This window comes from Myxine glutinosa, chromosome 10, assembly GCF_964187855.1.
Source record: "Myxine glutinosa chromosome 10, kmMyxGlut1.1, whole genome shotgun sequence".
NCBI lineage: Eukaryota > Metazoa > Chordata > Myxini > Myxiniformes > Myxinidae > Myxine > Myxine glutinosa.
The window spans coordinates 102,959,092-102,975,326 of NC_136270.1; the positions used below are offsets into that span (position 1 = coordinate 102,959,092).

The window sequence follows — 16,235 nt, forward strand, 5'->3', positions numbered from 1 at the left end:
ACACTCTTACGATGTCTCTCCGAAATGACTGACTGGACAACCCTCCCATCCACTTTCTGAATAATCCTCTCCAAGAAGTTCTGTCACTCAAGCTTTTGGGTCTCACTATCTGCCATGATCTTCCCTGGGAAAACCACATTTCAAATCTGGCTTCCAAAGCCAGTCGCCGACTGGGCATCCTCCGTCGTGCGAAGTCCTTCCTTGGCACACCTGAGCTCCTCACCACATACAAGGCTTTCATCAGCAGCTCAATGGAATACTGCTCTCCCCTCTGGGCTGGTGCTCCTGCCTCACACCTAGCTCGCCTTCACGCTGTTGAAACCAAAGCATTCAGAATCATTGGAATCTCCCGCGATGAAGCTAACTCCAAGGGCCTCTCACTCACTCACCGCAGGCAGGTTGGTGGTCTTTCCGTCTTCTACCGACTCCTCTCTGGCCTTGCCCCCCCAGCTCTGTCTGGGCTCTGTCCCGCGAATATTCCTACAGGTCGCACAAGATCTGCCTGCAACCCTCTTATGGTTAAACTGCCAAAATCAAGACTCTCTGCTCACCTTCACTCCTTCATTCCTCTTTTCTCCCGCCTCTGGAACAAACTCCCTCACTCTCTTCAATCCCACTCCACCCTCCAAGTCTTTAAAACAGCTGTTCACCACCATCTCTTATCTTCCCCCATCCAAAACCTTGATCTTTTCTATCCCCGCTAATTTCACCCCAATTCCACTTTTTTGAAATACCAACTTCTGTACAGGAAGTCCTTGGTGTCCTTGTGTTTTATACTTCTCCCTACCCCCCCCCCCCCTTTCCCATGCCTCCTCCACCCGGGCCCTCTCCCTTCCACACATCTCCCTGCTCTCGGATGTTGTGTTTGTGTGCTTCCCCTTCTCTCCCCATCTTGTCTTCTGCTCCCTCTTTTTTGGTGTTTTGTTTGTCTGGTTGATTTGTTTGTGAAGTAAATGTTAGCTCTTTCACGAGCCTCGATTCAGTATACAAAAAAAATAAAATAATAATAATAATATCTAGACTCGTCACTGAAGATCACGTGATTCCAGTTTCCTGGCTGCCATTGACGGTGCTCTCTGGCCCACTGCAATCGGCGCTGGCGGTGTTGTCTGGTGAGGCGTGGCTTTCTCAGGGGATGCCTGGCACGATAGCCTGCTTGAACCAGTCGTTGGTTGACTAGCCTTCTGGATACAGGCACATTTGTCAGTTGCTGCCACTCAGCCCTAAGCCGATTAGCTGACTTGGTACGGCCATTGCGGACTAACCGGTGCAGCTGGCGATCATCCCCCCTTGTGGTTCTGCGGGGACGTCCTGGCCTCGGTATTGGAGTAGGGACACCCCTCTGAGCATTTCGTTTCAGGATCTTTGACACCTGACCTTGAGTGATGCCAAACTGCCGAGCAATAGCACGCTGTTTCATGCCGTAATTTCGTAAAGCCACCACTCCATGACAAACAGCATTGTCGAGTTGACGGACCATCTCCAGAGGAAGCGGCATTAAATTTTGGAGACGTGCAGCAGTTGTTTTCCACTAATACAGAATGCAACAACCCTTGTATACCCGAATGTGAAGCCAATCATCAAATGCACCTGTCCGTACATTTTGCCACGCCACCTGTGATATAATCCTATTGTTGACTTCTTGCTGCGGCAGACAATCAGTGACATGATTCTTTTAACAAATAAATCACCAAAGTGTAAAAGAAACACACCAGATTGATATATATATATATATTTTTGTATACTGAATCGAGGCTCGTGAAAGAGCTAACATTTATTTCACAAACAAATCAACCAGACAAACAAAATATACAAAAAGAGGGAGCGGAAGACAAGATGGGGAGAGAAGGGGAAGCACACAACCACAACATTTGAGAGCAGGGAGAGTGTGGGAGGGAGAGGGCTTGGGGGCAGGAGGCGTGGGAAGGGGGGGGCGGGGGGGGTGGGAGTTAAGGGTATACTGAGTTAAGAAAGTAAACCCAAGTCAAGAAAAAATATATTTTCCATATTAAATGCCAAGTCTGTATATAGATAACTGGTCAGCCTGGCGGAAGTATGTGCCCTACCGATTGCTGTTCTCGTTGGTTCACGAGTTATCAAACCGAGTGACCACTATATTCGTCATGGGTGTGTGTCTGTCTGTCCGCAGCATAACTACCCGATGATATCATCCGATCTTGATGAAACTTGGGTGGGAGGTTGATATCATGATCTAGTTGTGTACTGCCTAGAGTGGGCGTATTGCGCCCATTTTGGGCGGAGCGACACCCGAAAAAAATTGTCTTTTTAGGGGGTAATCGAGTCCAAGCGACATCTTCTCTGAGGGGTTTGGTGGAATCTGACAGGGATTTCGATATTTGGTTAGGCCAATGTCATGTGTCTAGATCCACGGAGCTCGATTTTTCATTTTCGCCCCAAGGTCAAGGTCACAAGGTCACAAAATTTAGAAAAGTCAATTTTTGATGGTTTTATTACATTGTTCGCTTCCTGATATGGTGAAATGTCGTACATGATCTTATATTATCACATACATCATGAAATACAAGTTTTCCAACAAATTTCAGAATCTTTCACCTTTGAAGGTCACAAAGGTCAAATTTTCAAAGTTGTCAGAATCGAACCGCATTTTTGGTATTGTGTAGCTAACTAACCTCATAACTGATTATTCATTATTTTCTATCTCATTTCAAGGTCAGTAACCTTCGTTTTGACATTTCAAGGTCACAAAGGTCGGATTTTGAAAGTTGTCGGAATCGAACTGAATTTTCGGTATTGTGTAGCTAACTAACCTCATAACTGATTATACATTATTTTCTATCTCATGTCAAGGTCAGTAACCTTCGTTTTGACATTTAAAGGTCACAAAGGTCGAATTTTGAAAGTTGTCGTTATCGAACCGAATTTTCGATATTGTGTAGCTAACTAACCTCATAACTGATTATACATTAGTTTCTATCTCATTTCAAGGTCAGTAACCTTCGTTTTGACATTTCAAGGTCACCAAGGTCAAATTTTCAAAGTTGTCGGAATCTAACCGAATTTTCGGTATTGTGTAGCTAACTAACCTCATAACTGATTATACATTATTTTCTATCTCATGTCAAGGTCATTAACCTTCGTTTTGAGATTTCAAGGTCACAAAGGTCAAATTTTCAAAGTTGTCAGAATCTAACCGAATTTTCGGTATTGTGTAGCTAACTAGTCATAACAGATAATACATTCCTATTTATATATTTTCAATGTCGGTTTTGACCTTTGTCATTGAATACCGCTCACTCGTGAACCATCGTCGTCTCCTGACTTGTTCGTTTTTATATTTGTATTTCGTGGCTTGTAAAAGTTTGCACAACGTTTCCAAAGTTAAGGAAATACAAATAAAAATGCTTTCGATTCGATACTGTGGCAAAAACCCCGCAGTTTCCATGACTGATGACGATTTATTGACAACATTTCTGTCAACGTCAGCAGGAGGAATGTTCAAAGATGTCCTGAAAATACTGTGTGTTGCAGGTATCAGTGTTGGCCCAGTTGTTGCTGGAGTGATTGGGGCTCGTCGACCACAATATGACATCTGGGGAAACACAGTGAATGTGGCCAGTCGAATGGACAGCACCGGCCTTCCAGGAAAAATTCAGGTACCAAAGTTTTGATATTGTTTTTCACGCTCGGTGGAAATGCACATTTCCAACATGTCGTGAATTCGGTCACCTGACGTTCACCGTCTCGTGTCGTCAGTTGGATTGTTGTAAACGAGGTGGGACAGTGTTGAGGTTGCCCTTCCTTTAGGTTGACGATTGTGACGCCTGTATTTAGTTGTTTGATGACAGGAACTACAGGTGGTATTACAGATGAGTCTTCCTGGATTCACCTGAATCAGCGTGGTATACTCCTAAAGCACAGGATCACTTGATTCGTATAATTTGCATTCATGGGCCTCGTGTTAGCTAAACGGTTAAGATGGCTGGCTTGATATCTTAGGGTCTTGAGTTGGAGCCCCTGTCGGGCTGTGTGGGTTTACTCAGCCTGTCATCCTCCCGAGGTTGGCAAAATGAGTACCAGCTGATTGGGGACAGGGGCACTGCATCAGAGGATTAGACACTCTTCCAGAAATTGATGCAACCAGCAGCCATAGGCTGCATTTGAAACGCCATTTGCATTTATATTTAAAGTCCTTTGCTACGTGGTGAATGCTCCATTTTGCTACCGTTACATACCAACTAAAGGCTACATACACCTTCAAAATGGGAATATTCTCCACTCATCTGGTGAACGCACCCATTCCATTTTTTACATTATGTGTGTGTATATGTATGATTGTGCGCACATATATGTGTGCATGTGTATGTGTATGCATGTAAGTTGTTTTTGCATGCTATCCCCACAGGTGGGTGGGCCTCAGGAGATGGAACGGAGATCTACCGGGTCTCAATGTATCCACCTCTGTTAGTGTGTGTTTGTGCATGCGTGTGCATGTATGTGTGCGTGTATGCACGTGTGTGTGTGTATGTCTCAATGTATCCACCTCTGTTAGTGTGTGCGTGTATGTGTATGTGTGTGTATGTCTCAAAGTTTCCACCTCTGTTAGTGTGTGTGTGTGTGTGTGTGTGTGTGTGTGTGTGTGTGTGTGTGTGTGTGTGTGTATGCATGCATGCGTCATCACCACCGGTCCTCGTCTTTCTCAGGCCCTCCTTCCACTCAGGTCAACCAAATATCAAGCCCTCCTTCCACACTGGTCCGCCAAATCTCAGGCCCCCCTTCCACTCGGGTCCTCCAAATCTCAGGCCCCCCTTCCACTCGGGTCCTCCAAATCTCAGGCCCTCCTTGCACTCGGGTCCTCCAAATCTCAGGCCCCCCTTCCACTCGGGTCCTCCAAATCGCAGGCCCCCCTTCCACTCGGGTCCTCCAAATCTCAGGCCCCCCTTCCACTCGGGTCCTCCAAATCTCAGGCCCCCCTTCCACTCGGGTCCTCCAAATCTCAGGCCTCCCTACCACTAGGGTCGGTCACACCTGTGTATCCATATGCTTTGTAACACGTTGTTGTTGTTTACAAATGCTCTGGCTTACAATAATACTGATCTTCAGCCTTGTGTGCCGCACTTGTGATGAATTGTTTTTATCATGTTACTCATTTTCTTGTGCCATGTCAAACCTTGTACGGAACCAGGTGAACTTGCATCTGGTGTTGCATTGATTTAAGTGTGCGTGAGGCAACATGGCGTGAGTATGCAAATTTGGTACCGTAAGGACTCTGTCGTGATGTGCACACGTCTCTCGATGTGGTGGAGTGGTGGATGTGTGTTCCATTCAGTGAACATGCGGAGTGGTGGATGTGTGTCCCATTCAGTGAACATGTGGAGTGGTGTGGATGTGTGTCCCATTCAGTGAACATGTGGAGTGGTGTGGATGTGTGTCCCATTCAGTGAACATGCGGAGTGGTGGATGTGTGTCCCATTCAGTGAACATGCGGAGTGGTGTGGATGTGTGTCCCATTCAGTGAACATGTGGAGTGGTGTGGATGTGTGTCCCATTCAGTGAACATGCGGAGTGGTGTGGATGTGTGTCCCATTCAGTGAACATGCGGAGTGGTGTGGATGTGTGTTCCATGCAGTGAACATGTGGGGTGGTGTGGATGTGTGTCCCATTCAGTGAGCATGTGGAGTGGTGTGTGTGTGTTCCATGCAGTGAACATGTGGAGTGGTGTGGATGTGTGTCCCATTCAGTGAACATGCGGAGTGGTGGATCTGTGACCCATTCAGTGAACATGTGGAATGGTGTGGATGTGTGTCCCATTCAGTGAACATGTGGAGTGGTGCATGTGTGTCCCATTCAGTGAACATGTAGAGTGGTGTGGATGTGTGTCCCATTCAGTGAACATGCGGATTGGTGGATGTGTGTCCCATTCAGTGAACTTGTGGAGTGGTGTGGATGTGTGTCCCATTCAGTGAACATGTGGAGTGGTGCATGTGTGTCCCATTCAGTGAACATGTGGAGTGGTGCATGTGTGTTCCATGCAGTGAACATGCGGAGTGGTGGATGTGTGTTCCATGCAGTGAACATGTGGAGTGGTGTGTGTGTGTTCCATGCAGTGAACATGTGGAGTGGTGTGGATGTGTGTTCCATGCAGTGAACATGCGGAGTGGTGGATGTGTGTTCCATGCAGTGAACCTGTGGAGTGGTGTGTGTGTGTGTGTTCCATGCAGTGAACATGTGGAGTGGTGTGTGTGTGTTCCATGCAGTGAACATGTGGAGTGGTGTGGATGTGTGTCCCATTCAGTGAACATGCGGTCCGCCAAATTCTTTCCTGAAATGACTTGTAGTGTTCATTTGCTTTATACCGTGTACCCCTTCCCTCCCCCCCCCACGCCCCCCTTTTTTCCCCCCCAGCCCTCTCCCTTCCACACATCTACCGACGTCCTTGTTCTCTACTGTTGATGTGCTTGTATGTTTTCCTCGCTCTTCTCCTCTTGTCTCCCGCTCCCTTTATTTATTGTATGTTTTATGGTTCTGTGCATGTTTTCGTGTGTAATGTGTTAGCTGTTACACGAGCCTCGACTCTGCATGCAAAAAAAATAAAAAAATAAATCGAACCAAGACTATATCAAAGATACCTTTGCCACCTGTGCACCATCCTCTTGTATTGCTGTGTAATCGTCAGGTATTTATTCATTTAGGAATGTTGTGTTCCATGGTCCACTCTGTGCTTCCATCATGTTGATCTAAGCACACCACCCCCAATGTTTATGGAGTTATTGGGTAATATCATTCATAGTGGCCTGTGCTGTACATTTGATTGCATGTTTGATTCATTGGTGGTGCGCTCATGTACACGATGTCCTTAACACGAGGGGACCATTATTTATTACAGTCGCTCTTTATATTCGGTGGGAGGAGGCCATTAGGTCGAGCAAAGCCTGTGCTATGGTTGCAGCAGTGGAAGCAGAATCTTTACCAGATTTCTACTCTGAGTCTGCAAGGTCAGCAGGTCGAACCCGACTCCGGCCGAGTCATATAAAAGACTTTGTAAATGGTACATGCTGCTAATAAATGGCTTGACACTCACAATGGATAGAGCACAGACAAACAACCAGAGGTTGGCAACCATAACACAGGCCATGATGGGCCTAAAGGCCCCCGACTGTGTTTACGTTTCTTGTAAGGAAATATATATTTTATTAATTACTCGTAAAAAGCCCGTCAAAAATGACGGGTTGGAACAGTTTAGTTGATGGTGCAGCCTCGTGAGCATGCCAAAATTTGAAGCCTCGGCCTAGTGTCAGGTGTGCTTATATCTTCTTTATTTATTGGATATCCTACAGACGTAAATGAACACTCGTTTTACTTTGTACGTGGTGCATTTTACTCTGTTCGCATTTCCACCCTTTCCAGCCCTCTTTGCTGCTCTACGTTCATTACCCATGTCTCACTCCCATAAATCAGCACACTTCTCACGCATGCAGCATACACCTTTCCCTTCAGCTTCAACGACACTCCCCTCCTCGTCAGCACGCCACTCAGTTCCCGAAACTTCTACCATGCACATCTCACTCAAACAACCGTTGCCGAGGCTGATCCACCTTCTCCATTCAGTATGTCTCCGAGGTAGCAAAATGTTTTCACACCCTCCAGCTTCAGGCAGTCTCCAAGATCCAACACAACATTTCCTCCACCTGCATCTCCCTCTGTGCACACCTTACACTTGAATGTAGCTGCCACACTGGTTAATGACCCTCTCAAACCACTACATTTTTGATGAACCCACTCAGTGCAAATTGGACATTGAATGGAGTTCACTCCGACACCCTTCCTGCACACAGCACAGGGCCACATCCCAGTTCTTTCCACCTTGCCACATGCTTTACCACTTGCCATCACCTTCGTCTTTCCGATATTCACCTTCAGACCTTTTGCCTCCAAACATTCCTTCCACTTGTTCCTCTTCTCCGTCAGTCCATCCATACTTTCCCCAATCAACACCAGATCATCTGTATCCAACAACTCCCACGGAAAACCCTCCTTTACGTTCTGAGCCAGCACCTCCATCACAGCTACAAATAGTAGTGGACTTAGTACCGACCCCTGATGCACTCCCACCTTCACCTCAAACTCACCACTGTTCCCGTCCTTCGTCCTTACAGCTGTGCGCGCTCTTTTGTGCATTGCCATCACTACTCTGATCAACCATTCATCCACTCCTAACTTCCTCAATGCCCATGTCACTACTTCGCGTGGAACCCTCTCGAATGCTTTCGCCAGATCAACAAACCCAAGAAACAACTTCTTCCTCTTCTCCGTGTACTTCTCCTGCAACTGCCTTATAATAAAAAGCGCGTCTGTCGTTCCTCTTCCTGGCATAAATCCAAACTGCATTTCGTCAATTTTCACTTTCTTCCTTATCCTCCTCTCCAACACCCTTTCCAATACCTTTATTCAACGCTCTAATAACTTTATCGCTCGATACGAGCCACAGTCCAGTGGGTCACCTTTCCCCTTGTATAGAGGGACGAGGGTACTCGGTTCCCAATCCACTGGAATGCGGCCTTCTTTCACCACCAGATTACAGATCTCTGTCATTCTCTTCACACCCCAACTTCCTGCTGCCTTCAACATATCTCCCACAACTCCCGTCGGCCCTCCCGCTTTTCTACTCTTCATTGCTTTTATCGCTTCCTCAACTTCCCTCTCAGTTATCTTCTCTGCCGGTCCGAAAACTGGGTTACTCTCTATGTTGCCATCCCATTCATTTTCTGCATTCAACATCATTTCCATATATCTCTTCCATCTTGCTTTTTTTTTTTGTATACAAGATCGAGGCTCGCGAAAGAGCGAACATTAATCACACAGAAAGACAAACCGACACATAAAACATATTACAACGGGAGCGGTAGACAAGATGGGGAGAGAGGGGGAAGGACACAAACACAACATTTGAGAGCAGGGACCGAGAGACATCGAGACACCGAGAGATCTGTGGGAGGGAGAGGGCTTTGGGGGGGGGCATGGGAAGGGGGAAGGGTGGGAGAGGTATAAAACATATGGACACTGCCAGGACTTCCAGGAAAGAAGTTGGAATTTCAAACAAGGTGGATCTGGGGTGAATTAGCGGGGGTAGAAAAGATCAAGGTTTTGGATGGGGGAAGATAAGAGATGGTGGTGAACAGCTGTTTTAAAGACCTGGAGGGAGGAGTGGGATTGAAGGGAGTGAGGGAGTTTGTTCCAGAGGCGGGAGAAAAGAGGAATGAAAGAGTGAAGCAGAGAGCCGAGATTTAGACAGTTTAACCATCAGAGGGTTGCTGGCAGATCTTGTGCGACCTGTGGGAATATTTGGGGGACAGAGCACAGAGAGAGCTGGGGGAGCAAGGCCGGAGAGGAGTCGGTAGAAGACAGAAAGATCACCTACCTGCCTGCGGTGAGTGAGTGAAAGGCCCTCAGAGATAGCTGCATCGCGGGAGATTCCAATGATTCTGTAAGCTTTGGTTTCAACAGCGTGAAGACGAGCTAGATGTGAGGCAGGAGCACCAGCCCATAGGGGAGAACAGTATTCCATTGAGCTGCGGATGAAAGCCTTGTATGTGGTGAAGAGCTCAGGTGCGCCTAGGAAGGACTTCGCACGACGGAGGATGCCCAGTCGGCGACTGGCTTTGGAGTCCAGCTTGGAAATGTGGTTTTCCCAAGAAAGATCTTGGCAGATAGTGAGACCCAAAAGCTTGAGCGACGGAACATCTTGGAGAGGATTTTTGAGAACGTAGATGGGAGGGTTGTCCAGTCGATCTTTTCGGAGAGACATAGTAAGAGTGTGAGATTTGTCAGGATTGAAAGACATGTTCCACTTGTTTGACCAGTCTGTGATTTTGTCCAGGTCTTCAGAGAGTGAGGAGGCTGCAGACTGCCGATCTGAGGGATGAGGAATGGAGCGGCAGAGAGTGGAGTCATCTGCAAAGAGATAGAGAGGATTTTCCAGAGAGTCGGAGAGATCATTGATAAAGACCAGAAAAAGCACAGGGCCCAGAACACTGCCTTGGGGAACTCCAGCCTGAACAGGAAGGGGAGATGAGAGAAATCCATTCAAGGCCACACGTTGACTGCGACCAGAGAGGAAGTCCACAAGCCATGCATGGAGATTTCCATGGATACCATAGGAGGAGAGTTTGGTGAGCAGAGCTGGGTGCCAGACCGTATCGAAGGCACGTGATATGTCAAGGGAGACAGCTCTGATTTCCTGTTTGGCATTGAGGACCTCCATCCATTGTTGAGACAGCAGAAGCAACATGTCCAGAGTAGAGTGACCTGGTCTGAAACCAAATTGATGATCAGAGATCAAGCCATTGGAGAAGAGGAAGGATTTGATATCTGAAGCAATGATGGATTCCATGACTTTGCTGATAATTGGGAGCAGGCTGATTGGTCTGTTGTTGCAAGGATCTGTTTTTGCACCTTTTTGTGTAAAGCGGTGATGTTTGCTGATTTCCAGGATGCTGGCAGATGACCTTGAGCAAAACAGATTGATTTTTATTTTTTTATTTTTTTGTATACAAGATCGAGGCTCGTGAAAGAGCGAACATTAATCACACAGAAAGACAAACCGACACATAAAACATATAACATCGGGAGCGGTAGACAAGATGGGGAGAGAGGGGGAAGGACACAAACACAACATTTGAGAGCAGGGACCGAGAGACATGGAGACATCGAGAGATCTGTGAGAGGGCGAGGGCTTTGGGGGGGGGGGGCATGGGAAGGGGGCGGTGGGAGAGGTATAAAACATATGGACACTGCCAGGACTTCCAGGAAAGAAGTTGGAATTTCAAACAAGGTGGATCTGGGGTGAATTAGCGGGGGTAGAAAAGATCAAGGTTTTGGATGGGGGAAGATAAGAGATGGTGGTGAACAGCTGTTTTAAAGACCTGGGGGGAGGAGTGGGATTGAAGGGAGTGGGGGAGTTTGTTCCAGAGGCGGGAGAAAAGGGGAATGAAAGAGTGAAGGTGAGCAGAGGGCCTAGATTTTGGCAGTTTAACCATAAGAGGGTTGCAGGCAGATCTTGTGCGACATGAAGGAATATTGGGGGGACAGAGCACAGAGAGAGCTGGGGGAGCAAGGCCGGAGAGGAGTCGGTAGAAGACAGAAAGACCACCAACCTGCCGGTGGTGATTGAGTGAAAGGCCCTCGGAGTTAACTTCAACGCAGGAGATTCCAATGATTCTGAAAGCTTTGGTTTCAACAGCGTGAAGCCGAGCTAGGTGTGAGGCAGGAGCACCAGCCCAGAGGGGGGATGTATTCCATTGAGCTGCTGATGAAAGCATTGATTGTGGTGAGGAGCTCAGGTGTGCCAAGGAAAGACTTCGCACGACGGAGGATGCCCAGTCGGCGACTGGCTTTGGAGGCCAGCTTGGAAATGTGGTTTTCCCAAGAAAGATCATGGCAGATAGTGAGACCCAAAAGCTTGAGCGACAGAACTTCTTGGAGAGGATTGTTGAGAAAGTGGATGGGAGGTTTTTCCAGTCGGTCCTTTCGGAGAGACATTGTAAGAGTGTGAGATTTGTCAGGATTGAAAGACATGTTCCACTTGTTTGACTAGTCTGTGATTTTGTCCAGGTCTGCAGAGAGTGAGGAGGCTGCAGACTGCCGATCTGAGGGATGAGGAATGGAGCGGCAGATAGTGGAGTCATCAGCAAAGAGATAGAGAGGATTTTCCAGAGAGTCGGAGAGATCATTGATGAAGACCAGAAATAGCACAGTTCCCCGAACACTACCTTGGGGAACTCCAGCCAGAACAGGAGGGGAGATGAGAGAAATCCATTCAGGGCCACACGTTGCCTGCGACCAGAGAGGAAATCTGCAAGCCATGAGTGGAGATTTCCATGGATACCATAGGAGGAGAGTTTGGTGAGCAGAGCGGGGTGCCAGTCCGTATCAAAGGCACGTGATATGTCAAGTGAGACAGCTCTGGTTTCCTGTTTGGCATTGAGGACCTCCATCCATTGTTGAGACAGCAAAAGCAACATGTCCAGAGTAGAATGACCTGGTCCGAATCCAAATTGATGATCAGAGATCAAGCCATTGGAGAAGAGGAAGGATTTGATGTCCGAAGCAATGATGGAATCCATGACTTTGCTGATAATTGGAAGCAGGCTGATTGGTCTGTAGTTGCAAGGATCTGTTTTTGCACATTTTTTGTGTAAAGCGGTAATGTTTGCTGATTTCCAAGGTTCTGGCAGATGACCTTGAGCAAAAGAGAGGGTGAAAAGAACAGAGAGAGGGTGAGATAGAGCGGCAGAGCATGATTTTAGGACCCGTGGGCTGATGCCGTCTGGTCCAGTTGCAGAATCAGAGTCGAGGTTTCACAAAAACTTCTCCACCTTGTCAGGAGAGAAGGACACAGAGTTCAAGAGCAGTTGGGTTCGACTGGGAAAGGTGGGAACAGAGTGAGATGGATTTGGGACACAAGATTTTGAGGCAAACACAGAGTTGAGGCATTCAGCTTTGTCACGTGCGGAGTCAGCCGTGTAGCCGTTTGAGGTGAGGGAGGGGATGGAGGGGGAACAAACACCAGAAACGGATTTGACAAGACACCACCAGGATTTGGAGGAAGGAGACAGGTTTGAGAGTTCAATCTTGAGTGTGGAGAGATAGTGCTTCCTGGCACTGCTGAGGGTAGACACACATTTGTTTCGAGCTTGGTGGAAGGAACTGAGATTGCCTTCAGTTGGATTTTCCTTCCAAGATGCAAAGGCAAGTTGTTTCAGGGCAACTGCCTCACCACAAGATTCAGTGTACCATGGACGGGAGGAAGGGTAAGACAACTGAAGACGAGATGGGATAAATCTGTACAGGAGAGAGAGCAGTTTGCTTTGGAAGAATTCCCAGGAAGAATTGATGTCAGAGGCAGTAGAGATGGGAGACCAGTCCAGGTGATTGATGGCTGCTTGCAGCCCGTGGCAGTCGGCCTTAATTGAAATGCCAGACTCGTCGGCGCTGAGGAGGCTCTCTGAGAATGGCCAGAGAGATGTCCACTTTAACAAGCACATGATCAGAAGAACCGATTGGAGCAGAAGAAGAGCAGCAGACATTTGCAGGGAAGTTAGTCATAACCAAGTCCAGAAGAGAAGATACTCCATTGACTGAGATCCAGGTCGGGAAATTGACAGATTGTGTCAGTCCCAATGAGTCGCAGAAGTCGCAGAAGATTGAGTGAGTCGCAATGAGTCCAATGAGTCGCAGAAGATTGACTCAAAACTTTAGGTGTGTCATTAACTAGGCATGGCGATTAAAAGATGATCACGAAAACATCATTGGTCACATGGTGTGGCATCCATGTTGGATTGAAGGAAAATATTAAATAATTATATCTCTAAAACCGCTCACCCCATCGATGCAAAATTTTACAAATGCCATTGATGCATATAGTTTGCAAATGATGACGTCGTGGGTCACGTGGTTTGGCAGCCATCTTGGATAGAAAAACAAAGCTTACCCAATCAAAACGAAATTTCACAAACGTGATTCTCTACCCATACATATACAGAGTGTACATTTTTAATGTCATATGTCATGTGTTTTGGCAGCCATATTAGCTTTAAAGCCGATATTTTAAAAAATCCCTTCTCCAAAACAGCTTAACTGATCGATGTGAAACCTGTCATGGCTGGTGACAATGGGATACATGAAAACAGCTGAAAGGATTTAAATCAAACTTGTTTATTTTTAGGACAGTGAACGAGGGCATCTACCCGTTGTCACACGCGGGGTCTACGCGGAGGCATATTGGCGACACAGTTGCATTGCTCTAGTTCCAGTTTGTTTTATCCTCAAAAATAGTCCGTAGTGGACACTCATTCGTGTTAAAAGATTGCCCTTTAACCCCCCCCCCCCCCCCCCCCCGCTTATGAAGGGGGACAGACGTCCGTACAAACACACGAACTGACATTGTGTTTTACAAGGTAGATTGCATGTGTTGGTGACAAAATGGCTCCTTAATTAAAGTTTTAAATTAAAGCTGAATCAAAGATTAAAATTAACAGGACGAGGGAATCATGAAGAATTTGTAAAATATGCCAGAACTTCATAAGCATGCTCAGGCCACAATTTACTCTTTTTATTAGTAAACTGCAACAACAACAAATAAAGAAAATCAAAATTCACCAACATCTGCCCAAGGCCTACACATAATGTCCTGGTCATAAAATGGGGTTTACTGTGACTTTGTACCAGAAGTCGTCATGGTGCTTCAAGTGTGACTCTGCACAATATTGTTTTGGAATCCTTCCTCACCTTTGCTTTTTAGTGCGGCAGTCTCGGCCTGGTAACATTGAGTGCCGCATCATCAATCACTTTCATATCTTTCTTGACTGTTTTATTTGTTTATACAAATTCTTGTGACGCTCTTCTTTTTCTCTCCCGGGTTTAATTCCAGCTCCTTATTACGACATCTTCGTTCTTTAATCCTTAACCCTAACCGAATCCTCAACATCAGGTATTTTAGAAGCATGACAAATAGCCGGGGAATGTCTTGCCTGGGAAAACATTATGCTCACTATCCCACATCAATATCACTGACCCAATCATTTTAGCAAAAAAAATTGACCTCAGGAGATCTTTACTTTTGAATAATATGGTGACACGATCTTGTTGCAGTTACATGACACACACATGTGCCCCTTTCCTCCACCTTGGGAGGATACCTAGTGCCTGGCACACGATGTCTGCACTGTCCTGTTGACATGTCATACCTTCAGTTTTGAACGTGGACCTTCCTCAACGACGAGCAATTTTTAGTGTGCCACTTTTATGGCCTCCCGTTATATTTGTATGAAATTATGATCATGCCCTTTGTAATTCCAAGTATTGCAAAACAAGTCCTGAATATAGAATTCGTGCCATGACAACAAATGGTGCAATATTATTTTTATGTGTCTGCCGATGGAGTTGTCAGAGGCATTATGTTTTTGAGTTACCCGTCTAGCTGTCCGTCCATGTGTGCGTACGTCTGTCTGTCCGTCTGCCTTAAGTCTGTCCATCATAACTTAAGAACGGCTGAAGGGATTTAAGTCAAACTTTGTGTAGTACAAGTACATATGATGATGCAAAGATGAACTGATTAGATTTTGGGGTCAAGAGATCAAAGGTCATAGGTCAGAGATCATGTTAAAGGTAAAAAAAAAATGTTACCATGCTAACTTGTGAACCAGTGATTGCATTTTGACCAAACTTGATACATGTATGTATAATGATGTTAAGATGAACCGATTAGATTTTGGGGTCAAGAGATCAAAGCTCATAGGTCAGAGATCATGTTAAAGGTAAAAAATTATGTTACCATGCTAACTTGTGAACCAGTGATTGCATTTTGACCAAACTTGATACAAATATATATAATGATGTTAAGATGAACCGATTAGATTTTGGGGTCAAGAGATCAAAGGTCATAGGTCAGAGATCATGTTAAAGGTAAAAAAAAATTCTGTTACCATGCTAACTTGTGAACCAGTGATTGCATTTTGACCAAACTTGATACAAGTATGTATAATGATGTTAGGATGAACCGATTAGATTTTGGGGTGAAGAGATCAAAGGTCATAGGTCAGAGATCATGTTAAAGGTAAAAAAAAATTATGTTACCATGCTAACTTGTGAACCAGTGATTGCATTTTGACCAAACTTGATACAAGTATGTATAATGATGTTAAGATGAACCGATTAGATTTTGGGGTCAAGAGATCAAAGGTCATAGGTCAGAGATCATGTTAAAGGTAAAAAAAAATTCTGTTACCATGCTAACTTGTGAACCAGTGATTGCATTTTGACCAAACTTGATACAAGTATGTATAATGATGTTAAGATGAACCGATTAGATTTTGGGGTCAAGAGATCAAAGGTCATAGGTCAGAGATCATGTTAAAGGTAAAAAAAAATTCTGTTACCATGCTAACTTGTGAACCAGTGATTGCATTTTGACCAAACTTGATACAAGTATGTATAATGATGTTAAGATGAACCAATTCGATTTTGCGGTCAAGAGATCAAAGGTCATAGGTCAGAGATCATGTTAAAGGTAAAAAAATCTGTGACCATGCTAACTTGTGAACCAGTGATTGCATTTTGACCAAACTTGATACAAATATATATAATGATGTTAAGATGAACCGATTAGATTTTGGGGGCAAGAGATCAAAGGTCATAGGTCAGAGATCATGTTAAAGGTAAAAAAAATTCTGTTACCATGCTCTAACTTGTGAATTAGT

The 16,235-nt window shown here is 45.6% G+C and overlaps 1 protein-coding gene across 1 annotated transcript in view; it reads left to right on the top strand.

Annotated features, from left to right (window-relative positions):
- The window catches only part of ADCY1 (adenylate cyclase 1), a 270,713-nt gene that overhangs the window by 251,842 nt on the left and 2,636 nt on the right, over window positions 1-16,235 (top strand). Inside the window, exon 20 of the mRNA XM_068126368.2 lies at window positions 3,511-3,635. Coding sequence (XP_067982469.2) covers window positions 3,511-3,635 — 125 coding nt within the window. The remainder of the gene's footprint in view (window positions 1-3,510; window positions 3,636-16,235) is intronic.